This window comes from Varanus komodoensis, unplaced genomic scaffold (assembly GCF_004798865.1).
Source record: "Varanus komodoensis strain SLA01 unplaced genomic scaffold, ASM479886v1 scaffold104, whole genome shotgun sequence".
Lineage (NCBI taxonomy): Eukaryota > Metazoa > Chordata > Lepidosauria > Squamata > Varanidae > Varanus > Varanus komodoensis.
This window is the reverse complement of record NW_025335289.1, coordinates 892,453-916,856: the sequence shown is the minus strand read 5'-3', so window position 1 is coordinate 916,856 and position 24,404 is coordinate 892,453. Positions and strand designations below refer to the sequence as shown.

At 63.8% G+C, this 24,404-nt stretch overlaps 1 protein-coding gene across 3 annotated transcripts in view; it reads right to left on the bottom strand.

Moving 5' to 3' along the window:
• Window positions 1-4,263: 4,263 nt before the first annotated feature.
• The window catches only part of DHX30 (DExH-box helicase 30), a 29,627-nt gene continuing 9,486 nt past the window's right edge, over window positions 4,264-24,404 (bottom strand). For 2 of the 3 annotated variants that reach the window (XM_044419497.1, XM_044419496.1), the window contains 18 exons: window positions 21,626-21,756; window positions 20,550-20,660; window positions 18,768-19,123; window positions 17,757-17,880; window positions 16,778-16,927; window positions 15,553-15,705; window positions 13,833-14,654; window positions 12,407-12,485; window positions 11,049-11,153; window positions 10,614-10,789; window positions 9,704-9,910; window positions 9,064-9,145; window positions 8,706-8,899; window positions 8,472-8,631; window positions 7,005-7,162; window positions 6,412-6,515; window positions 6,188-6,327; window positions 4,264-4,597 (listed from right to left, as the gene is read on the bottom strand). In XM_044419497.1, the coding sequence (XP_044275432.1) occupies window positions 4,362-4,597; window positions 6,188-6,327; window positions 6,412-6,515; window positions 7,005-7,162; window positions 8,472-8,631; window positions 8,706-8,899; window positions 9,064-9,145; window positions 9,704-9,910; window positions 10,614-10,789; window positions 11,049-11,153; window positions 12,407-12,485; window positions 13,833-14,654; window positions 15,553-15,705; window positions 16,778-16,927; window positions 17,757-17,880; window positions 18,768-19,123; window positions 20,550-20,660; window positions 21,626-21,756 (3,488 nt within the window). In that variant the 3' untranslated portion in view covers window positions 4,264-4,361. Of the gene's footprint in view, window positions 4,598-6,187; window positions 6,328-6,411; window positions 6,516-7,004; window positions 7,163-8,471; window positions 8,632-8,705; window positions 8,900-9,063; window positions 9,146-9,703; window positions 9,911-10,613; window positions 10,790-11,048; window positions 11,154-12,406; window positions 12,486-13,832; window positions 14,655-15,552; window positions 15,706-16,777; window positions 16,928-17,756; window positions 17,881-18,767; window positions 19,124-20,549; window positions 20,661-21,625; window positions 21,757-22,226; window positions 23,625-24,404 lie in introns of those variants that run through there. The other variant, XM_044419494.1, reaches the window with a different exon arrangement.

The window sequence follows — 24,404 nt, the reverse complement described above, 5'->3', positions numbered from 1 at the left end:
CCACCCCCCGGGCCGCGGGCCGCAGCTGCCGTCGCGGCTCTTCCCAGCCGCACTCGCCACCGAGCCCCGGCCGGGCCGGGCCGGGCCGGGCCGGGCCGGAGGACGCGCACCCCTCGCCCGGAAGGCGGCTCTGCCTCTCCAGCGCGGGGCCCAAGTACACGGGCCGCCGTCCGCGCGCTTGGGTGCGGGGCGCACGCATCGCCCGTGAGCCGGTCGCCGGAGCCCTGCCAGCCTTGGGACCCAGATGGGAGCGGGGGCGCTTCGCCCGTCGAGGTGCCGCCCCGCGCCAAGTTCCACAGCAAGGGCGTCGGGGACACCCGGCTCTGCTGCCCAGGGTGCCGGGCGGCCAGGCGGCCGGCCTCCTGCAGGAACGGGCGCCGTGGGACGGCCACCGCGGTGGCGCTCGTCCCTGGGCGCCTCCACCACGGGCGCCAGGCCGGAGAACCGCTCTGCCACGGGCAGCCACACAATGGCAGCGGGCCTCCGAGGCCGTCCAGAGCAGTGGTGTTCAGCCACCGGTCCAGGGGCTGGCTGTGCCCCACCACCTCTTCCTCCGTTGGCGCCACTTTCATGGGGAGTGCGCCGTGCTGCCGGGAGAGGCAGGGCGGGGAGAGACGGCGTGGCGGGAGCCGACTGGGAGCCATGCTGCCCCATCTTCTGTTCCTTTGGTGGCATTTTTTGTTGCTCAGTTTCTGTATTGTGTTTGGAAACTAACACACAGCATACGCTACATGGTGCTTTTCGCTTCTGCCTCGCAGCGCCTGAGGTGGTTTTCCGTTTTTGTCGGTCCCCAGCTGTGGAAAGGTTGAAAGCATCTCTGGGGAACGGGGACCGTCACTTCCTGCAGCGATTCCTTCCAGGGCCGGGCAGCACCTGGAGGACGCTTCTCCCGTCCTTCCCCCCAAGGGTCCTCTCCTCAGGACCCACAAGGGAGGGCATTTGCCCCCTTTTCCGCAGGACTGATTCTCAAGCCGTCTGCCAGGCACACGTTTGGTTTTCTAGGCATTTACATGCCACAAATGGAAGCATTTTAAAGTTGGAGCAGTTCCGAGTTTGCTCTTCCTGACCCTGTTTTTTCTGATTTTCTAGTTCACGTTCAAGAGATGGGATGTATATGGAATTCATGCATTTATGTACTTTGTGACTGGGATTAATGGACATATCCTTGTAAATTGATTTAACGGGACTATTTCCAGAACTTTCCAGCGTGATCTTTCAGCAGTAATCCTTGCAGAGTAGAATGGGGCTTAGTCCAGCGCAAGTAGAGAATTATAGCCAAGGCTGTATTCATGATGGCCCTCGATGGAGCTCTGAACACCACCACTGCATCAGGCAGATTCACCAGCCCCTCTCTCACCTCCTTTGGCCATGGAGATACATGAACAGAGAAACCAGAACGGGTGTCCACAAAGTGCCAGGAAAAGAATGTAGGCAATAACTGCAGATAATCCTAGAACGGGTCAGCAACCTGTGGCTCCAGATCTGCATGTGACTCTTTCATCCCTCTGCTGCGGCTGTTGCTCAAAATATGCGTCACGGCCGCCAAGGTGCAACACCCGCCGGCACACGATTTACTGCGCTTTTTGACCCCCAGTAGGCCAGCCATGGATAAATCCAAGAAAATAAAAGTTTCAGAAGAAAACAGAACGTTTAATGGTACGTGGGCAGATTCATTGGCTTTCACTGCTGACGAGGCTGGTTTACCAGTATGCTTGATATGTGGTGAGAAATCGGCAAACAACAAAAAGTTGAATGTTGCAAGACATTTCCAGAATAAACACACAGCCTTTGCTGAAAGATATCTGGATGGAGATGAGAGAAAAAAAGCCATTTTGGAACTGATGCGGAAGGTTGATCTGAGCAAAATCATCTCAAGAAGTGGATTAAGTCTGCAAATTCAACTACATATGTAGCTGCTCAGGAAATAGGCACGGGAAGCTGTTCACAGATGGAGATTATATAAAAGAATCATTCATCGATTTCATAAATGTACCACACTATCGTTTTTTATACATAGCATAAAGGTAAAAAACAATATATGCAGTGTTAACCTCATTTTAGATGTCAAAAGGGTTTTGCGGCTCCCGGTGTTTTCTTTTCTGTGGGAAACGGGTCCAAATGGCTCTTTGAGTGTTTAAGGTCGCCGATCCGTCCTAGAAGGTGGAACGGTAAGCAAAACCCGTTGTGTGCGAGTCTGGATTTGGCACTTGCCTGGACCCAGGCCTCCCCAGCCATAAACCAACCCTAAATATGCACCAAGCCACGGAAGGCTTTCAGGAAAGCACCAGATGCATGATTTCTCTCAACGGGCCTGACGGAGACAGGCGAGAGGCGAGTTTTCTCTGCGGAAGATTGCACAGAATAAGCACTGAATTGCTCGCACCGGGGTAAGCAGTGTCTGGGGCCGTGCATTCACCTCGACGCCTTGGGGGGCCTCCCCTGCCTGCCCCCATGCTGCTATGGGGACACCAAGACTCCTGGGGAGCAGAGGACAGATGTGCAAGCAGAAGATGCTTCTTGAGATGGCGCTTGCTTTGCAGCCGCTGCTCCGGTGACGTACTCGGGCACGAAGGGGCTGCACCGGCTCTGCTCAGCCCAGCCCGGCCTCACGCAAGGTGGTGCTGCGCACTCCCTGACGCGAGACCTGGTGCTCCATTTCTGCAAAGCGAGGGGGCACCCGCTTCTTGCTCCTGGGAAAAGGGACGACGCGCACAGGCGCACTGCCAGACAACAAAAGAGCCGAGGCCGCAACTGTTTTATCCCTCTTTTTATTATCTTTTGACTAGATCGTAAAGGTGCAGGTACCACATATCAGCCACTGCAGCAACCCAACGTCAGCGTCACAGAACAACCCGGCACGGCCCCAAGCGCTTTCGGTTTGTTCCTCCCACGCCCTCCAGCGCGGCCAGGACCCCTCGTTTCTGAAAGGAAGCGCACCGCGTCCGAGACGGAGGGGAGTGTGCGGATGCGAGACTCGAGAGCCAGGGCGGGCTTCTTCCCACCACGCCTTGTTCAGGCCTGGTGTCAAGAAGACGCTGGAGGAAGACCCAGCTGGGCTTAGTGCGGTCGCCTCCTGCTGAAAGGCGCTGCTCCGCACTGAAGCCCCCTGCCGGACCAGGCCGAGGTCCACCTGGCCCAGCTGTCTGGAAGCGGGAGGACCAGCCCGAGGTACACCTGGTCCAGCTGCCTGCTGCTGTCCCAGGTATGTCACACATCAAGAGGATACAGGCAGCACCTTTGGGAAGGTGGAGCAGCTGAGGCCAAGACGCTGGCCGGCAAGGGCCCGCTGGGGAAATCGCGAGGCCCCGGAGTGGGGGGCCGGAAGGCGGGCTGCCGAACGAAAGCAAAAACCCCCGCAACTGATCAGGTTGGCTGGCGAAAGCAGCACCCCATGTGAGCGCCGCCCAGCTGGTCTCTCAGGGGGGAGCAGTGCAGCCATTCTCCCGGGCAGGCCTCGCTCCGTGCGGGCTGGGGAACGCCAGGAGTTGCAGTCCAAACTTCTGGAGAGCGCAGGGCGGTCAGGAGCTGTCTCGGCCCTCGCTGCGCTCCGCTCCGGCGTTCTGGTCCCCAGGCCTGGCCTCGCTCGAGGGAAAGAAGCCGCCCCAGAAACGGAGCTGCGCCTTGCACCCGCAGCGTCCTGCACGGCTCCGTCCAGAGCCCCCCAGAGACACCCGTGGGCCAGGGCCCCCTCTCACTCCTGCGGCACGAGGGGGCACGCGGCCTCCTCCCGTGCTCAGCCTAGCAAAGGGGCCGCTCCCGTGAGCGGAGAGGACAAGTCCATCTCGGGTTCCTGCAGGGCTGGGGGCCCTCGGCGCCAGGACTCGCTGGACTAGAACGGAGTGGGGTCTCTATTGCTCTAAGACGCACGACGGAAGTCCCTACAGGCCCCGCGGAGGCGGGAGAGCAGCGCTCATTCTCTGGCGGCCAAGGGGGCCTGGGGGTGTCCCCCTCCAACGCGGCACTCGCTGCTGCAAACGTGCGGCCGGCCTCTGCCTCTCCTCTCCCGAAGCTGGAGATCTGTTCAGACGCAGCAGCCCTTGGTGGGGACGCGGCCTCCGCTCCTCCGTGCAGGCAGCAAGAAATCCATCCCGGCACGCGGAGCCCGTGCAGGTGGGGGCAACGCTGTCCGTGGGCCTCGCCGTGGGCCATTCCCGTCCTCCTCCTCCGCTTGCGGTGGCAGCTGGTGCTCCCCCAACATGGTGGCAACCCAACGCCAACAGGAGGACGGGTGCAGGGACTCTTCTGGGACGGAGAGAGATGATGTCACAAGGGATAAATAGAACTTTATTTAAATAAACATTTTGTCAACTCTTTGTACAAATTACAAGTCCCCATGTCCGAATCCTGGGCTGCTGCCAGAACTAGGCTCCAAAGCTGCCTGGGGGCCCTTTGAGGAGGTCGACTAAGATATCCAGGAGCTGGCTGTGCTGGTGGTGAAGGTCTCCGGGGATGGCCGCCATCTCGTAGCAAAGACACGTCTCCACCATCCGGGAGAGGGCCACACGGAAGTCCCGCAGGAGCCGGATGGTGTACGAGTCCCCCTCCAGCACGAGGAGGTCACTGTCCGCGAGTGAGACGGTCGCTCGCCAGCCGTCATCTTGGGGAGAAGAGAACGACAAGCTCAGGGGGGAGGCAGGCGCTGCCCGGGCCGGCCCCTGTCCCACGGAGCGGAGGGCGAGTGGCCTTCTGGGAACCACCACAGTGATCTACAGCGCTCCCGGCAGACTCGCGTCAGTGGCCAGGTGGGCAGGAGGCAGATCTCCAAGGCTCCCGAGGTCCAACGCATCAGGAGATCTGCCTCCTGCCACGTCTCGGCCTGAGGACTTGAGCCACTGCTGGAAGATGGCCGGAGCCCGGGAGGGCTCCTGCACGAGGGCGGGCTGTCCTGCCGCCCAACCCTCGAGGAAGACCACCCCGGCCTCGGGAGCCCGGGGCACAACGTGCACATCCAGAGGCCACGAGAGAGATCAGCAGCAGAAGGCTCAGGCTGCTCTCCCGCCCGGCCGGGAAACAGGACAGCAGCATCTGACGGGATCCCGTCTCCAGCAAGACACTCACCTTCTTCTGGGTAAAGGCTGGGTGGGGTGGACGGGAACGCCCCTTGCGGTTTATTTCTTCAGGATCTCGTGAAGTTCCCCTAACCAGCCAACCCTTCCACTCAGCCACCTCAGCTTCCTGTGCATCAGGCTGCGAAACCTCAGCTCCGGGGGGCCGGTCCAGCCCTCCGGGGCCCTGCCTGGTTGGTGCTCTCGCAGATTTCCAGACGCCGCCTCCCCCCGCCCTGAAGGCCTCCTGAAGGCTTAGCTCCCGGCCACAAGAGCCTCAAGCTAAGGCACATGGGTACTCTTGCCCTGCTGCTTCGGCCGTTGGCCATGCCTGTCCCTGGAACGCTCCCCCGAGAGCTTCTCCAGGGAGAGCGTGGCCCTCGGACCGCGACGCTTGCGCCCTCCTGCCACGTGCTCCGTCACGGGAGAGCCCCGTGTGCTGCGGGGCGAGGGGGAGCCCTTCCTTGCGGGGCGCAGTCGGCCATGGGGGCCATCTCCTCCCCCGGGCCGAGGCCCGTGCTGCCTGAGGAGAGCGGCTCCCTGCTCGCGCTCAGCGCGGAGGCCAAACGCTCCGGGGCGTGGGAGCGCTCCGCAGCCCTCCACCACGTCCTGCGGCCCCAGGACAACGCCCCCCCCACTGTGCTCCCCACGCTGTGCCAAGCGCTTGCGAGGACAGCCCAGCAACCGTCCCGACACAGAGAGCCAAAGCTCCACCAAGCGGCAGAACTGGAAGGGGCCAAGGGAGCCACTGGCCCGACGCCCTGCGGGACGCTAGGCGGAAGTCCCGGCAGATACCCCCGAACTGCGTCCCGAGTGCCTCCTCCCGTGGGGAGGGTCCGCAAGCCCCTTCCAGGCAGGCTGCTGACCAGGGTGGGCAGCGTGTGCCGGCTCACGACACGGCTCGAGGGGGCACCTGCCCCCGGAGCGAGGAGGAGCACCGCCCGGTCACCCGACCTCGGGGAGCGCCAGAGCGGCTGAAGCGCCGCGTGGGGAGGAGTCCACCCAGAGGGTGCGCGCACTGCCGTGCGAGCTCCTGGCGGGCCGCTGGGGCTGGCCCGAGCCAGGGAGACGTTGGCAGGGCAGCGGCGCAGCCGGACCCCGGACGCCGGGCCGGGGAGGGGGCTGCTGGCGGCCACACTCACCGCGCACGTGGATGTCCGTGTCGGTCATGAGCAGCACGGCCAGCGGGTGCACCTGCGAGGAGTCGCGCACGAACACCCCTCCGTTCGACTTGACCGCCATGAAGTACGTCAGCCAGCGGCTGTAGAGCTTCGACGCCTCCCTGCGGGGAGAGGACAGGGGCTGTCCTGAGCCTGGCCCCCCACGCCCCGGCCCCAGCTCTGGCCCGGCCCGGCCCGGCCCTCACCTGTTTATCGTGGACTTGTGCAGGAGGACGGTCCCGGCCTTGGTCCGGTAGGTGTAGCTGTTGGGCTTGAATTTGCCCTGCCTGGTCACTTTGCCTTGCCGCACCTGAGGTGGGGGGGCGAGAGAGGGAAAACAGTGTCCGTGAGCCTGGGCAAGGCCCCCCCACAAGGGAGGCTGGGGGAGAGTGCCAGTGGGATCACAGGACCCACAGGGCAGCGCCGCGGGTGCCTGGGGCCAAGAGGAACGCAGCCCTCATGCCACAGGTCTTCCGCCGGGGAGGGCGCTGCAGCCGCACGGAAGGCAAGACGGCACCCGGCTGTGCTTCCTGCCCTCACAAGCTTCGCGCCTCCCCCACCTGCTTGCAGGGACCGGGCCCCTGGCTCTCCCGCAGCTGGGGGCCCCATGCGGCACGAGAGGAGAAAGCTTCCTGCCGGTTCCGGGCGTGTCGAGCAGTCGCCCTCCCCGGCCTGCACCGGCCCGGGGAGCAGCCCAATGCCGGGAGGGGACTCAGCCCCGCTGGGAGGGCGAGGCTGCACCGGGGCCCATCCGCAAGAGGCCGTGCCGTCAGCTGCACTGTGAGGGCGGCACTCCTACCTGGATGAGGTTGGGGTACAGCCCGGCCATGAGGACGCCCTTCACCAGCTCCTCTTCCTCGCTGTACTGGTTGCACACGGAGGAAGGCAAGAGGCAGTCCGAGGGGGTGGGCACCAGGTAGGCCTCATAGAGGTTTTCGGAGAACTGTTTCACGAGGCCTGCCGAGGCGGAGGGGAGGGTCAGAGCGAGAACGAGCGCGCCCAGCCCACACCCATGCACTGCGTACGCCCGGCGCCACACTCGGAAGGGAGATGCCGGGCACGCTGGGAAACGTGGCGGCGGCTGCAGCGGGGCCTTTGCAAGCCCCTGTGTGAGCAGAGGGGCCCTGCGCTTTCCTCCCCGCTTCTCAGTGCGGAAGGAGGGCTAGGCTGGGCCCCCCCCGGGCCAGCATCCTGCGCGGGGATCGCCAGCGCCCCCCGCCCTGGCATGCGCCACCTCCGACGCGGCCACAAGGCCCAGGAGGCGCGTGCTGCCTTCTCCTCCACGCACTTGGCCTGCCGACCCAGGGCCCTTCCTCGTCTTGTCCGCTGCTCTACTCGCGCGAAGACGGCCTTCCGCTGAACTGCCCTGCGCCTCCCACCAGCCTGCTCTGTGGGGCGCCCCCCCGGGTTCCCGCATGCGGAGAGAGACGCCCCCCCCCCCGCCGCCTCCGCCACACCAGCCGCCTCCGAGCCCCGGGTCACGCCTGCCTCGGCTCTCAACTTGGCCACCCGAGCTGCAACCTCTCCTCTTGCGGGAAGCGCTCCGGCCCCGGGACCACTCGGCCTGCCGCGACCTGCCCTCCTTCTAGCTCCACAAGGCCCACTTTGGGCGACAAGAGGCTGATGCTCTGGGCTCCCCTTTGCCTTTGGCCATCCCTCCTGCTGGGGAGCCACCCGAAGACCTCCCCTGAACTGGAGTTCAGGCCTCAGGCGGAGACCCCTCCTGCACCCCTGCTTCTAAAAGGGGTGCCAGGCAGCACTCCTGCAGGCTGCTTAAACACTGAACACACGATGCGGAAGGCCACCGAATCTGGCCCTGAGTCGTTTCGCCTATTAAAGGAAAAGCAGCGGGTGCCAGTCCCTCAGCAGGGGACCGAAAAGCAGGCAGGCCTGGACCAGGCCGCTCTGGCGGGGCTCCTGCCCGAAGGCGAACTCGCCCGCAGAGCGGCCCACTGTGGCGGCTTCCTTGCTAACGAACAGAACGGGGCGGGGGGCTTGGGGGGTCGAGGGAGGCCAGTCCTCGCATGCACTGGGGGCAAGGGCGTTGGCGGGCGCGAGTCCTCCCCAGGCTAGCGCCCTCCAGGTGTGTGCGACTGCAACGCCCATCATTCCCAGGCGCTGGCCTCAGTCCACAGCAGCGCCCTGCTGAAACCGGCCTCCGGCGTGCAGCTTCCACGGCCCGGCCCGGCCCGGCCCGGCCCGGCCAGGCCAGGCCGGCGGAGGGCGCGAGGGCCGCCCACGGGTGGAGCCGCTCCCCGGGCCTCACCGTTGATGAAGCGCAGGCTGGGCGCGTAGAGGAGGTAGTCCTGCAGGTAGTTGTCGCGGGCACGGCTGTCCCGGCGCCGCAGCACGTCCTCCCAGCCGGCCACGGCCCGCACGAAGGCCAGGTGGTCGCTGCCGCTCTCCCGGCTCAGGATGGCCTTGGCCTAGGGCAGAGGAGTCGCGCTCAGGGCTCAGCGGGCCGCCCCCCCGGGCCCCCCGCCGGGCCGGCGTGCCTCACCTTGTCCACCTCGGTGCGGTTCTGCAGGCTGCTGCTGAACGGGTCGCGGGTGAGGCAGGAGACAATGACCAGGAGCGGCTGGATGCAGCGGTAGATGGAGGCCACCACGATAGCCTTGGCCAGCCGGGGGTCCGTGGAGATCTGGGCGAGGCGCTTCCCCAGCATGGTCAGCGCCTCCCGGTGGTCCAGCACCCCTGCAAAGGGCCTCGGCGTCAGCGGGGCCGGCCTGTGCGGCAGGCCTGAGGGGCACGCTGGCCGGGGCGGCGCGGCACGGCACGGCTGCCGCGCTCTGCTTTGGCGGCGGCCCCCGGCGGACGGGACGGCGCCTGCGTGGCCGGGCCGGCCTGCTGGGACTCACCGATTTCCTGCAGGAGGATCACCGCCTCGTCCACCGCCTTGATGTCTGGGCTGTCCAGGGCTTTGGAGAGGAATTCCACCGCCTGTGACCAAGAGCAGGAAGGTCAACCTGGGGAGGGGCATCCGAGTCCCCGGGAGGCGTTCGGAGGTCCCCGTTCGGGTTCCCAGCACTCCTTCCTCTCGCGCGGCCTGGCAACCCATCCAGGCAGAGCCCTGAAGCTCGGGAACCAAGTCCTTGATCCAGGGGGGCTCTAAGTCCACAGCAGACACAGCCGGAAGGAAGCCGGCTGTTCCGTACGGGAGGGCGGCCGGTCTGCAGTCACCCACATACAGCTCTGGCTCTGCTGGCATGATCCAAGGCAGGAGCGGGGCGGAATGGAAAGAAAAAGGCACGGATCTAGCAGGCAGGCCTGTGTCTGCTCCTTAGCTCCTTTACGTGAATGCAGCACGCCGCCCGGCCATCGCAGCGACGCCGGGATGGCCGGGAGCTCTGCCTGAGCCCCTCCTCAGGGCCACGCCAGGGAGCGCGTGGTGTGCCGGTGACGGACGCCCAGGTCTCCCGGCTGCTTGTGGGAAGAAGCCAAGAAGGGAAGGCCAAGGCTGCGAGCAGCCCGCTGCCCCTGCCCGAGGGCTCCACCTACCGTCTTCTCCGGCATGTGGATCTTGGCCTGAACCACCAGGTTCTCCAGGGGGGTGCGGAGGATTTCAGGCACTTGGAAGGTGGGCATCCTGTCCAGGCGGCTGCGAGGGAAGAGGTGGTAGGCAAAGCCGGACTGGCAGCGCCCGGCGCGCCCTCGCCTCTGGATGACGTTCGACTTGGACACCCACACGGTCTCCAGGCACGAGACCTGCGGAGAGAGGCAGTGGCAGTCCCGCCCAGCGCCGCCCGTGCCAGGGGAAGCGTCGCGCCCGGCCCGGCGACGGGGCTCCAACGCCGCGGGTGGCGCGCTGCACCCGGCCGGAGCACAGGCAGAAGACGCGGCCGGGCAGGTGGGAAACGGCGCCCAGGCGCCTCTGCGCGCTGCCCTCCCTGGGGCGGGGAGCCTCTTGCCTCGAGGGGCCAGCTGCCCCTCCCCTTGCACAGAGCCCGCCCGCCCTCGGGCACGGGGCAGCCCGGGACCCCCGCCGCTGTGCCCGGCTGCGTTCGCCCTCGGCAGCGAAGCTCGGTCAGGAGCCCAACAAGCCGCTGTGGGCAGCGTGTCTCTGGAAACAGCCTGTGCCGTGCGGGGAAGCCGGTCCGCATGGCCCCCCCCCCCCAGGCGAACGGACATCTGTCCCGCTGCTGCTCTCCGTGCAGCCACAGCCCGACACGCACGGAGCCGGGGAGGCCGTCCCACGGCACCGCTGCACCAGCGTCTGGCACGGGACGGAGCGCGCTCAGAAGGCGGACGCCAAGCTGCCCAAGCCCCAGCCATTACGGACCCCCGCTGGCTCCCGCGGATCCCTGGTGCTGCCCAGAACCCGCCCGCTGAAGGCTGGGGCCCCCGGGAGCCATGGGCGGGGGCAGGACGGCTCCCGGTGGGGGGGGGGGGAGGCCGCCGGCCTGCTGACCTTGGTCCGGAGGTCGTAGCGCTCCTCCTTGTGGGTCCCACTGTCCACCACGTGAACGATGTCGTTGATGGTGATGGAGGTCTCGGCGATGTTGGTGGCCAAGACGATCTTCCGCACGCCGGGGGGAGGGCGCGGGAAGATGCTTTGCTGGTCCATCATTGGGATGTTGGAATGAACTGACGGGGGGAGAAGCGAGTGTCAGCGCCCGTCTCTGTCCTGTCCGACGGGAGCATCAGTACATTCCGGGGCTTCCCTGAGCCAACGCAGGAGCCCCCCCACAGTCCAGGATCCTCAATCCTGGTATTCCCAGGCAAGCTGCCACACTGGGAGAAGCGGATCACAACCACTCCTCTGCCAGTGCGGGCCAATTCCCTCCCCTCCCCTCCCCCCCGCAACACCCCCAGCGGCCCAGGAGAACGGCCAGGGCCGGCCCACCTGGCAAGACAAGGTAGCGGCTGTTGTGAGGCCCGAGGGACTCCAAGAGGCGCTGCTGGACTCCTTTGATCTCCTGCCAGCCGGGGAGGAAGCAGAGGATGCCACCTGCAAGAGGCAAGGGGAAGAGGGGGCCTCGCTGTGGCTGCTCCGCCGGCCCGCCCCCTTCCCGGAGGCTGAGCGGGCCCCCTCAGAGATCGCGGGCGCTCGTCTGTGCATCGAGATCCCGCCCGACTGCCCGGAAGGCTGCCCATGTTCCACCAGTGGCCGGACAGGGCGCTCTGCCCTGCCCCGAGGCCAAGCCACCCTTCTGTCCCTCTGGGCAGCCCCAGGGCGCCCGGCCTCCTGTCGAGCCCACGCGGAAGAGGGGCTGCAGTGCCGTGCTTGGCTTCTTCCAGGGATGAGTGATGCTCTGAATAAGAAATTTGTGACGCTACGAATATCACAGTGACGACGACGGGCGACTATTTCATTTCCACACCACTCCACAGCCAAGCTCTCTGGGCAGCTGATAACAAAGCCTACGCCTCTTTCTGCTCCCTGCCAACCTGCTGGTTATTGCCAGACCGCCAAGCACTTGGCCAGTTTCCCAGCCCTTATCCAGGTAAAGTGAACTGACTTTACCTTGACGCTTGGCTTCTGGGCCATCGTTTTTCTGGCTTGGATCGGTACTTACAGCAAAACAATCCAAACCCAGACCCAAAGACAACCCCCTCGAAAAGCACAAAATATTTTTCAACAAGGAAAAATATTTTTATGCTACACAAGATCTTTAATTATGTAATTACATACAGTAACACCCAAATAATAAAACCATGTAGGTCATTGTTATCTGTAGCAGAGTAAATCAAATGTTTCAATATTAAAAAGCAGCCACCAGCAGCCTAAGAATGCCAACACACATCCACGAAGGAAAGAGAATAGTTTAGTTTACCTTCAACTCAAGTTTTGCATATAAAGACTGAGTACTTTGCTTTTTTCTTGTTGTGGTAGTGCCGTCTCCCGGGTTTAAAAAAAAAATCTTTGCAGGTTCGGTCTGACATTCTTAGGCTGCTCATGATTGGTTGTACTGCAGATTTTGGGAGACTCTATATTAGTCTTTTGCTTGTGGTCTTTCAGGGCTGTACGCTGCGCTACCGCGAATTCTGCGCCGTGCGATTCCCTGCCCCTCCAGCCTGGCCTTCAGATGCCTGTTTTCCAGCCTGCTCTGTCCTCAACGCACTCCGGAACGGGGCCACCCGCGGCCTGGGTGCCTCCTCTGAGTGGGGCCTCCCCCGGGGGCCGGCCCAGCCGGCTCGCAGGCGAAGGTGGGGGAGGATGGGGGCTGGAGGCGGCCCGAGCCCCGCTGCCGCCCCACCTACCTGGCTCTCCGTGCACGTCTATCTGGAGGATGAGGTCCGTCATCAGCTCCAAGTCCAGCACGCACTCCTCGTCCGATTGCTGAGGGGTAAAGGGGGGCGTGTGAGCGCCCGGGAAGCGGAGGCCCCGCAAGAGCGCCCACGCGCCAGGCCCACCCACGCGGAGAGGAGCTCCAGGGGGGCCTCAGCAGCGGCAATGCCGGAGCAACCCCTGCTCTGGAAGCCCCCTGCAGCCCCTAACCCAGGGGGCCTCGCCCGTGGCAAGAGACTTGCTTCTCCTCCCAAAGTCGGAATGAGGCTCAAAGGCGTGAGCAAGCAAGAGCGTCCGGCCCTTGGAACGACAGCGGAGAGGAGACCGTGGGGCGGGCCCTTTTCTCCACCCCCGGCAGTGCCACGACTCGGGCTCCTCTAGACTCACGGATGGGCCACGGATTCTGGGTCTGCTGTCACGGGACACGATTAGAGGGCACTGCAGTTCAGAGTGGCCTATGGGTGGTTTCTTAGCCCCGGTTCGTGCCCTCCTTCCCCCGCTATGTAATTTCTGTACCACTGAGCTGCAAGGCTCTGTGGCTGGGACAGGTGGGGAGCGAGAGCAGAAGGTGCGCGCCACTGGGGCCGTGGCCAGAGGGCTGTGGCAGTCAGGAAGCCCGTGAGCAGAACCGGAAGGTGTCCGGCACGCCTCTGGCTTGGCCCAGCAGGTTCTTGGCCTTTGCTGAAAAGGCCCCACTGACCAGCGAGCGCCGGGCCTGTGTGCGAGCTACGCTTGGAGAGAGAGAGTGCCCCACATCGAGCCAATTCAGGCGGGACCAGGAAACCGCAGCTCTGCAGCCCGGATGCTTCGTTCTCTTGCGCTGCAGAGTCCGTTCTAGAACGTTATGGCGTATCTTATTCTGGCAAAGGGAGCCCGCAGAGCAGGGAGGTCTCGAAAGTCCCATTTCCCGCCTCTGAAATCTCAGCACTGCCAACACACAGTGAGCGGCCAGCAGGGCCAGCACCTTCTCTTCCTGTTCCATCTTCAAATGAAAATTGAGATGGCTGCCTGCCAGAAACGCCAGAGTGTCTCCCTCGCTTGACGTCTGGAGGCAAATTAATCCCTGCTGAGGGGAAGTGAATGGCCAGCGGGACTCCACTGGGAGCGCTGGAAGCTGCCCTGAGCCAAGCCGGGGGGGGGGGGGCTCCCTGGCCCAGTGCTCTCGGCACTCACCAGCACGGGTGGCCCTCCAGAAGTCCAGCAAGGTCTTCCTGGCTCTGCAAAGCAGGTGCTGCCCCACAGATCTGTGCCCACCCCAGCCCCGGGTCTGGAGCAGGGGCCCGTGTTTTGCAGCTCCTGCTCTAGGGTGACCCCGGTGCGGCAGGGAGCGTCCCCCGCAGCGCTCGAGGGAAGCTGGACATGTGCCCCTCCCCACAGCCCAGGTGGAGGGCCGCTCACCTTGATCTCGTAGTGCCGGTGCCTGTGGCGCCCCAGCATGGCCAGGATCTCCTCCAGGTAGTACTCCTTGACGGGATACATGAAGCCCGGCACCTTGACCACCGGGCAGTCCCCAAAGTACTGGGAGAAGCGCTGGTTGTCCCCCGTGGCACTCATCAGCACCAGCCGCAGGTTGGGGTTCTGCTTCTGCACCCCCTTGAGCAGGATGAGCAGGAAGTCGGTGTTGACGTCGCGCTCGTGCACCTCGTCCACCACGACGTGGCTCACCCCCTCCAGGCGGGGGTTGCCCTGCAGCTTCCGCAGGAGGATGCCCACGGTGCAGAAGAGCAGGGCTCCCCCGCGGGCGGGGGGCTTGCTCTCCAGCCGCACCTGGTAGCCCACGTTCTTCCGCATGTTGGGGCCCAGCTCCTGGGCCACCCGCTGGGCCACGGAGATGGCGCTGATCCGCCGTGGCTGCGTGATGACCATGTTGCACTGGGCACCGCGTCCTTCCAGGATGCAGTGCTCCAGGATCAGCTGCGGGATGCGGGTGGTCTTGCCGCAGCCCGTGTCCCCGGCTATCACCACCACCGGGTGCTGCTCCACGGCCGAGAGGATCGCCTCCTTGTGGGAGTCCACCGGGAGGGGGTGGCTCTCCTGCCACGCGGCGCCCCTCCTCTTCCAGAGGGCCAGGAGGTTCTGGCTGAGGCGCACCTCCTCCGGCTCGGACATGGGGATGTAGGTCCTGCCCGTGATGGCGTCGCTGATGGCCCCCGTCTCCTTGTTCAGGGTCATCATGTCCTCTGCCAGCCGCGGCCTGGACTCCCGGGTGTCCACGGGGAACTGAGGAGGAGGAGGAGCAGCAGCAGTGGGTCGTCAGTGTGAGGCGTCGCTCGCACATCGCACCTCTGCCGCCCACTCCCACTCCGCTCAGAGCACGCAGCCTGGCTTCATGGAACCCCTTGGTTCCCAGGGTCCCTCGGGGGCAAATTCGCTTTTGTGGGGAGAGTCTGGGGTGCCCTGGGCCGCAGCCGCACTGCCCTGTTCCCAACCCACTCGACGACTTTCGCTAGAACGGCCTCCTCTTCCACGTTTAGCACACCGGGCAGAAGTCAAACCTCATTTCTAACGGGAGAACGGACTTGACGGAGAACGGACCCGGGGCGACCTGCTCTCCACCGAGATGCTGTGGCCACAGGGAGCCTAATATCAATAAAGCAATGCGCAACTCGCGGCCGAGGACGATGGGAAAGCGCAGGAGGCGGTGCTCAGTGTGGAAAAGGGAGGTGCTTTGGAGGTTTGGGCGCTGACAGATGGGGCCAAGTGCTTGTCTGGCAGAATTCAAATCAACGGGACCAGGGGAGGGCTCCCATTCCAGAGTGCGCCAAGGCTTCCCTGCCTGGAGGCAGGCACCCCATTCCATTCCCCCCAGGCGCCTGAGGGCTCTTCCTCCCCAGGGCCTGTGGAAGGCTGTGCTCAACCCGAAATGTGGGTTCCAAGCGGCCCTTTTGTTTCCCTCACAGAAGTTGTGCTATTAGTCAATACGACACTCAGCCCAAGCAGTCGGAGTGTTTACAAACATCCCGTAACATCGCAACAGCCGAGCAGGAGAGGAAGCGACAGGCCAGGAGTGGCCCGCGCAAGATCTCCCCGACCTGTCCTGCAGGATGGGGGCAAAGGGCCTTCCACGCACGCGTGCGCCCTCGGTGTGCCTCGGCTTGCTCTGGCCGGGGAGGCTTACGTGGTTCAGGTAGTTCTCGATCTTGCGCAGCGTGGCCTCCGGCACCTTGATGTGGCAGGGCTTCCTCTGGTTCTCGCCCAGCTCCCGGAGGGACGTCATGTTGTACATGGCGTGGCTCAGAGGGTTGTTGTTCTTGTCCACCAGGCCGAGGCTCTGGGAGGGAGGCAGCGAGCAAGAGTGAGGGTGGAAGGCAGAAGGGCCTCCGGGGACACATGCAGGGCCAGGCAGGCGGGGCGGGGTGGGGCGGATGGGGCTGCCCACGCCAGGGGAGCCGCTCCGGTGGGGGGGACATCTGCAGAGAGACCAGCGGCTCCGGCGTGGGCAGCCTGCCTTGCTCCCCATCCGGAAGCCTGAGAAGAGCTTGCCCAGAGAGCGTGGGCTCGCAGGAGGGGGGTGCAGCGGAGAACCCGAGTGGGGCCCAAGGGAGGCCTCAGGGGAGAGCCAGAAGGGAGGCAGTCACGAAGGGGACCCGTGCCTGCCCACCAACCTGCAGGGCAGTTGCGGAGAATCCAGGCTGCCTGCGGGAAGCAGGACATTCCTGCTGTCACCGCAGGGTCCGTTCCCTTCCCTGCTCGTTCTAAGCTAGCCTCGTCCAACCTGGTGGTCCCTCGGACTGCAATTCCCATGGCCATGTCGGCTAGGGAAGATGGGAGCTCCAGGCCAGTGCATGCGGAGGGCACCACGTTGGGGAAGGCTGGGCTGCTGGATCAGGTTAGCTTGTTTTCACGGTTCATCTAACAAGGTGTGGATTCCTTTTAGTGCGTGATCCAGCCATTCACATAATCTATCATTCAGTCATTTCAATTTTTACACTGAATCTGTGCTTTGCATACGTTGGGAGCCCCTCTGGGTACATCCTGGTAGAAAATTTCAGGATCTGGGGGGCCTCGGGGACCTCTGGCTTGGGAGGGGCATGTCTCAGCCCAGCTGCCAGCAGCCCTCTGCCTGCGAGAGCGGCAGCAGTGCTGCCCTCCGAGCACCAGGCAAGGGTTCAGGATGCTGGGCTTCCGGAAGCCCACGGGGATGATGGATGGCCCAGTCAACGCCACTCAGCCAAGCGCACCTCACAGGGATGGGTCCCCATGCCACTTCGGACTCTGGACGGGCACGAAGCGAGCGAAGGTGTGAATGGGAGGCCCAGCAGCAGACGCCTCCCCGGGCCCTGAGGGTGCAGCCACAGCCTGCCTGCCTGCCGTCGCGCTCCTGCTCCCGGCCGGGGACTCACCTTCAGCTTCTGGCAGGCCAGAGCGGCGGCCTTGTTCTCGGCCTCCACCTTGCGGCGGCCTTTGGCGGCGAAGGTCATGGGGCAGGGCCAGCGCAGCGTCAGCTTGCACAGCTTGGTCTTGGTGCCCACCGTGCGGAACTGCATGTACTCCTGGCAGGGGAGGGGCAGGAGGGTTGGGACAGGGCCCTCGCGGGGCATGCCTGCTCCTCTCCGCAGCGGCCCAGCCGGGAGGCCAGCCCCAAAGGCCGACACGCAGGGCACGGGGCCCGGAGGTGAACTGTGGCTGCTGAGCAGCCCCCCCCCCCCCCCGGAGCAAGCACCCTTCCTCAGCCTGGCGTCCGCCAGCGCACGGGCCCAGCACTCCCAGAATCCCAGGTCGGCTGGGGGATTCTGGGAGTCGGGTCCTCCAGATGGGCGAGGCTGGTCCATAGACCCCAACCGTGCCAGAGTCCGCAAGGCACCTGTCCCGGGAGCAGCCTGGCGCTGGCAGGCTAGAGGCGAGCGACCGTTTCCGAGGCCTCTTCCAAGGAAGCCGTGCAGAACAGGCCCTGAGGAGGCTGCCGGATGGTTTTTCCAAGGACACCTCGAGGGGAGCAGCCACAGGCGCGTGACTCCGCTTTCTGTGCACTGCCTTGCTCCTCGGCCTAAGGCGAGGGTGGGCAGGGGGCCCCCCAGGTGTGTTGGCCTGCAGCTCCCGTTGGCTCTCGCCAGCCCTGGGGATGACAGGCAGGCAGCTGCCAAGACATGTGAGGGCCACAGGGCTGCCCACCCCGGCAAGGGGCCTGGAGCCCTCGGTCGACCGGGCCTCCTCGGGTACCAGAGCCTGGCAGCTCGATCTGCGCGTCAGGCCGCCCATCGCCTCGGGACTGCCCGCGTGCTCCTCGCTCGGGGCGCGGCAGGCTGCCCCACACTCCCGCGGGCATTTTAAGCCCCCCCAGCAGGTCGGCAGACACGGTGGCCCATTCCTGGGGCAGCTCACCTTGACGGTCGATGAAGACGTGGCAATCTGGATCACCTGCGCCAGGAGGTTCTTGGGCAGCGGAAACTGGGTCAGAGCCCGGAGGGCCGTGTTGTCATCCGTCATGTCCACGGAGAACCCATCCCTGCAGCCCGCGAGAGAAGGAACGCAGCCATTTTACATGCTGTGGCACAGGGCCCTGGGGGCAGCCGCGCCCACCCCCACGCCGGCACAGCCCGCAGCTGCAGCGCACGGCAGGGGCGGGCCGCTTGCTTCGTCGCAAGCAGCCCGGCTCGGCTCGGGGAGCGTTCTGAGGACGGCCCGGCGCACCAGTCAGAGACCCTCGGAGCCAGAGGAATGTGAGCGGGAGGCCCGAGCGGGGCGGGCCCAACGCGCAGCCCCGTGCTCCCTCCCCAGCCACAGGTGGCCACGTTTGCTCAGCAGCTCAGCTGGGAGAGCCTTCCGCCTCTGTGGGGACACACATTTGCGCGACGCAGGTGCTGGACGCGGATCGGCAGCAGGGCAACCCGCACGGGCCCCTCGCGCCCCGCAGGCAGGGCCGCCTCGCGCTGCTCCGGCCTGCTCGCATCACACTGGCCTTGGAACCCCCGGGGCACTCCAGAGCTCCACCCGCAGGGAGCGTCAGGCCCCGAGGCGGAGGCTGCGCGCGCAGCACCACGAGCGGCAGAGGGAGGGCGTGCGTCTCCGCCACGCGCCGGGGACCTGGATCAGTTCCCCTCCCCGCCACACTCCGGGTGGCCCCCAGCGGGCAGCGCGCCACACAGCCACGCACAGCAAGGGACTGCTGTGGCGGCGGAAGGCTAAAAGGCGGGAACCGCAGCCGTGGCTGAACCGGGGACTGGCAATGTCTCGCCCCACAGGGCTCGGCCGGATGTGCGCTGGTCACGAGGGGCAGTGCCCTGTCATTCTGGGCCCAGGCTTCCCCGGAAGCAGGACACCAAGATGCCACGGAGGCCTGCTGGGGAGGAGAAACCACGCGCGGCTGTGGTCCTACGGCGACCAAAGCTCTACCTCGTGTCCCTGGGGGGGGTGCGGGGCTCCGAATGGGTCATGGAGAGGTAGTCCGAAACGTCGATGGTGTCCTCCTCCAGCTCCCCCTCCTCCAGCTCTCCCTCCTCCAGCTCCCCCTCCTCCAGCTCCTCCTTCCGGATGGGTTTCGGCGGCCGGTTGTGCTCCAGGGGCTGGATGGCCTCATCGGGCTCCATCCGCCGCCAGCAGGTGGAGAGGTCGGCCAGAGACGGCCCGGACTTGGAGCGCCACCTGCCCTCCGAGCACCACCTCTCGTCGGGGCAGCCCAGCTGCTCGGCAAGGATGCGGTACTTGGCAGCGTCGAAGAGCTCGTTCCGGGGGCCCAGCAAGCCCCAGCCCTGGCGGGGGGGAAGGCAGGCGGTCAGCACTGCTGGGGCGGCAAAGGGGCAAACGGGCATTTCCGGCATCCGGCACCAAGCCAGCCAGGCAGAAAGCCGTGTCCAAAGCGCCTCGTAGCGCCTCACCCCTCTGCAGCGGCGCCCGCTCTCTGCTCGCCTCCGCCCCCGCCTCACCCTCGGCGCACGGGGCTTGCCACCCAGGCCCACGTCTGTCTCACGGGCAGCCACAAAGGTTTGCTGCTGTGCTCACGGGACGCTGCCCTCTGCTGGACCAGCCCACTGGCCCCCCGGCCCAGGACCGTGTCTTCTGACTGGCCGGGACGCTCCCAGACTTTCAGCCAAAAGGCCCCCTCCCACCTCTTCTACCCAGGGACCCCAGGGAACGAAGAGGCAGTCCTGGCACGCTGGGGCAAGCCCTCTGCTAGCCTGCCAGGGCCGGTCTCCCGCTCGCCGAGAAGTGCTGCAAATGTCACCCAAGAGCAACGCGGAGCCGGCAGGGCTCAGGGCCGGGCAGGGTCACGGCAGGGCACGGCTCAGGGCCAGGCCGGGCCAGGCTCAGGGTCGGGCTGGGCAGGGCCGCGCCAGGCATGGCAGGTGCAAGGGCAGGGGGCTGCAATTCTAATTCTGGGGTGGGAGGCAGGTGCCAGGGAGAGAGGAGCCACTTCCCCATCTGGTCGCCCTCCAGGTGCTGGGCCACAGCACCAACCATCCCCAAGACTGCACCTCACCCCAGGACCTGCACAAGTTACTCCATCTGCGAGTCACTTAAGAAAAACTGGGGAAGATGCTTGTGGTCCTGAGATGCGTGTTTTTTGGCCCAGAGCTGTGGACGGAACGTGGAACTGTCGACTTGCCTGGCCTGGAAGTGAGGTTGCTCCTGAACAGCCACTCTGAAAAGGGGAGCGGGATTTCTCTTTCCTTTCAGAGTTGCGCCACAGTCCCATACGTAAGGTCAGTGGAAGGAGACGGGAAGCAGAAGCTCAGCCATTTTTACTGGATTTGCAGCTTGGCCAACCCCAAAGGGTCGCACAGCAAGAACTGAAACCGGCACCTGCCACCTAACCCCACCCCGGATCTGCTCCTCAGAAACAACGCCAGGGAAAGGGCTCACACGACGACACCCGTCCTCCGGTTCTGTTGCAGGGAGGACAGGAAAGACTCAAGCAACCCCCCCTCCCTCCCACTGGCAGTCCTGGCATAAACCGCCTGGGGAAGTACAACATGCGCTTCCACAAGCACGGTTCTGCTACAGGACTCAGCCTGGGGTCTCCCAAAGACCAGTCACCACGATGCCGCCCATCACTTCTCCGTCCAGATTAAAAAGTCCCGGAAAAAATACAAGCAAACCCTGGCCGTGAAGCTAAGCCTGAGCCGAGCGGAAGCCGAGGGTCCCCTCAGAGGGAAGGGAGGGAAAGGTGGCGGTCACCTTGAAGAGGTGGCAAGCAGCCGCGGCAGCCTGGCGTTCTGCATCGATCTTTTTGGTCCCGTAGCCTTCCACCTCCACATTTTTTGGCCACTTGATGAGCAGCGTGACTTTCTGCAGAGGGATAAGAAGAGCAAGGTGTTGGATACTCCACGGAGAACTTACCTTTCCTTTTTTGCAGAAGGCTCAGGTGATCTGGAAACCAGATCACCTGAGCCTTCTGCGAAAAAGGAAAGGTTCTCCCTCAGAACCGACATTCACACGGAGCGTATTCTCAGACCTGTTTCACAGGCAAAGAAACAGAAAGGCAGAGACGACGCGCATGCTGAAAGCCGGACAGCCAGGAGGGAGCACGGCTCCTTGCCCACAGCGCCCATCAACCCGAGCTTTGGTCCACGGCCAGTTCCATCCCTGCTTGCCGATCCACCTGCCTCTGGCTTCACGGCCTTCTGGACCATGTTTCCTCCAAACCCTGCAGCCACCCCTCAGCTCCCCTTTCTTGTTCTTCCGCTTCATGGGAAGTTCCTTTCCCCGCCAGGTGGGTCTTTTTCCTCTCGCAGAGAAGCTGCACATCAGTGTTCAGAGAGCCAGCACAAGCTGTATCTGGCAGGGGTTGAGTGTCAGAATGGGACAGAGCCAAGCTCCCCTTCTCACTTAGCCATGAAGCCCACTGGGTGCCGGTGGGCCTAATCCCCCTCCCACAGTTTTTCTGAAGATAAAACAGAGTCCCACACATGCTGAGGGAAGGGAAGGAACGCGTAGCAAAAATCCAACCCTGGGGCCTCGGGCAACGGCAGGGCAGGGCTCGGGCCACCTCTGCACGCCACTCCTCCACGGCACCACGAAGCCACTTTCCTGGCCCAACAAGGCTTCCCCATAGAATGGCTCCGACAGATCCCCGTGTGCCACAGCGTCGTCAGAGTGAGTGGCCCCGCACATTCTCATGCGCTTCTGAGTGTATCTGAAAACCGGAGCCATGCCTTCATCTCCCCCAGAAGAGCAGGGGAACGGGCGCCGGGAATGACCTGACAGTTTGCCCAGGGAGCAGCATAAGCCACGGGTCTTTCGCTAGACGGTACCTTTTTCCGTGGCCCATTGGTATGGATATATACCAGCTTGTCTCTTGCGTGAGAGATTCCCAGGGCTCTTCCAATGACACTGTTAAGCAAATTTTTAGGTTGGGGAAATTCCTTCAACAAATCTCTTGAATCTGAAAGATAAAGAGAGAAGAAATAATTCCTGGAGGGTGCAGGGGCACATCGCAGGATGAAGCATGCACTGCAGCGTTAGCAAGATGCCTGCCCCCCCCCCCCCCCCCCAACCTGGCAGAGCGCTGAATATGCAAACTTTAAGTGGCTGCCCTTTGCTTTGCTCGGGAACGGGCATCCTACAAACAATCCCACTGCCGGCTTCCCTGTGGAGAGCCCATTAGCCAAATTCTCGGCTGCACACCCTACAGTGAGCTTTCTGTGTGGGGACAAGGCACAGCGCATCCATGGTCCTCTTTGTCAGGAATCCTGAGGACTCGGCAAAGCATCCAAACCATTTCCACACAAGAGATCACCAGAAACCTTTTCTAGGTCAGAGGACCTCCTGAGAGAGAGACGCCCACCCCCGACACACACACACACCGCTGCCACACGCAGACTGGCGAACCAAGGAAAAGGGAAAGTAACTCACCTACTTGCATTGTCCTATCTAAAAGGAGAGCAGAAAGGAAAAGATCCAGAATAAAACAAAAGATTTCCGAAAGACAGTTGGCGCTTAAAGACGACTGAGGTATCTTCAGTGTCAACCCGTCAGTTCTGTGGACACCACTGAGCATCATTTAGGGCCACTACAAAGAGGCGCTGCAGTCCAGCCATACCACATTTTCGTTAATTTTTACCTCGTCTTTTGGCCTACACTGTGCCCTCAAGGAAGCACCCAAGAGCAAGCCAGTTCCATCCGGTTTGGATGGATTAGAGACCCATCAAAGCTAAGGGAATAAAGTTCAGCAATAAAAAGCAAATAAAGCGGGTTCTGCAGCTGGCCTAACGAACACCATCGGAAGCCACTGGCAAACGGGCCTGGAGAACTGCGTCTCCTGAAGTCAGCAGCCAAGCCTACGAAGTGGAGTCTCAGCCACTGGCTCGAGGACATGGTAAAGTAGAAAGTGCTCCCACGCAATTGAGACCACCCAGCTCACTGCTTCCGATAGCGGAACAGGCTTCTCTCTGATTCTGAGAATTTGCAAGCTTTGTTTAGTTGCTGAAAAGGGCAGGTACAGCGACCCTTCCATTTTGCCTTACCTTAAAACATCTCGACTGTAAATTCGAGAAAGTTTCAATAACGGGGCAAACAGCTCTGCCAAATGCAAAGATTTCATGCAGGCAGCCTGAGACGCCAAAGAATCAGGGAAAGCAGATTACTTGGATCCATTTCCAATGTTAGTAGGTGGAAAATGGGGTTCACTAGAAAGTCCAGTTATATCCTTTCATTATCCCATACTGTGCAAAAGCATTTTCTGCTTTTTTAATACCATATGGGGCAGCACAGGGTATGAACGGAAGCCCGACAGACAGCATGCCCACTTCTAATTTACATACAGATCTCAAGACACATTGCTGAGAGATATCCATAACCAGTTATTGAAAATATAGACACTGCTTTGCTTTGCATAAGGATTGCTGATGTGGCCTTCTGCCCTGACTCCTGTAACAATATTGTGTTGGCAACTTTGCTCACTGAAAAGAGGTGGTGGCAGGATCAGACCAGGGCTGGTGGATCTGTGCCCCTCCTCAGATGACGGCGGATTACAAAGGCCGGATCCCCTGCCCTGTGGCAGACCAGAAAACCCAAACCAGCTGCGGTGCTTTCAGGATCTAGCCCAGCCTGCCTCAACTTGCAGCCTCCAGGTGAGTTGGCCTACGAACAGCAGCATCCCCCACCGCAAATATGCCGAAAGACCCCATGGGGGATCTCCCCCAGGACCCCGATTCACCACGAGCCCCCAGCCTCCCGTTTAGCATTTTCGGGGACCATGAACCCGCCGTAGCGAGGAGGGGCGGCGAAGACACCTGCCTCCCTCCGCCGACCCGCCAGCGCCAGGCCTCGCCTCCGGTCCTCGCATAAAGCGCCCGCAGCGAGGCAGCCGCGGCGCCGGGCGGCCTAGCCCAGCTGGGGCTCCCGGGCCAGCCGCCGAAGCGGAGCGCCCGGAGCCTCACTGAGGTCTCGGGAGGCCGACCACGCGCCTGCCCAAGCGGCCCCGGAAGCGCCCCTGCCCGGCGCCGAGCACCGGCCACGCGCGAGCCGCTTCTCCAGGCCGCCGCCTGCTGGACACGCGGCGGCGCAGCGCCGGCGATCCCCGCACGGAAGGCGGCTCGCAGCGCCGAGGCCGAGACCATGCGAAGCCAGTCTTCGTCCCCCAGAACCAGGAGCGCATCCAGGGGAACGCACACCCCGTTTTGACGCCACGGCCACGGCCGAAGTCTGGATGATGAGGCCCCTTCGCGTTCGCTGCAAGAGCCACACAAACCGGAAGGCTTCCAGCCCGCCCCGCGCCCCCCGCCCCCGCGCGTGGGCAACTGCCCTTTATCGGGGGGGGGGTCTCTCCTCGATGCCCGCTGCTTAGATTCCGACGAGCGGAAGAGCCCCAAGTTGCCCGGCGCGCTGGAGCACGAGCGAGCGAGCCCAGCCAAGGACAATGGGGGAAGCGCGAGGCTGCAGCACCGCCCCCCCCGCCCGCCCGCCCGGCACATGGGGCGCGAGCCGCGCGGACGGCCCGGGCGCTGCTCACGGAAGGCCGGCCGGGCCCCCCGCGGCCCAGGAGAGGCTCCCCAGGCGCCGGCGCAGCGGGGCGCGGCAGGCCGGGGCCCG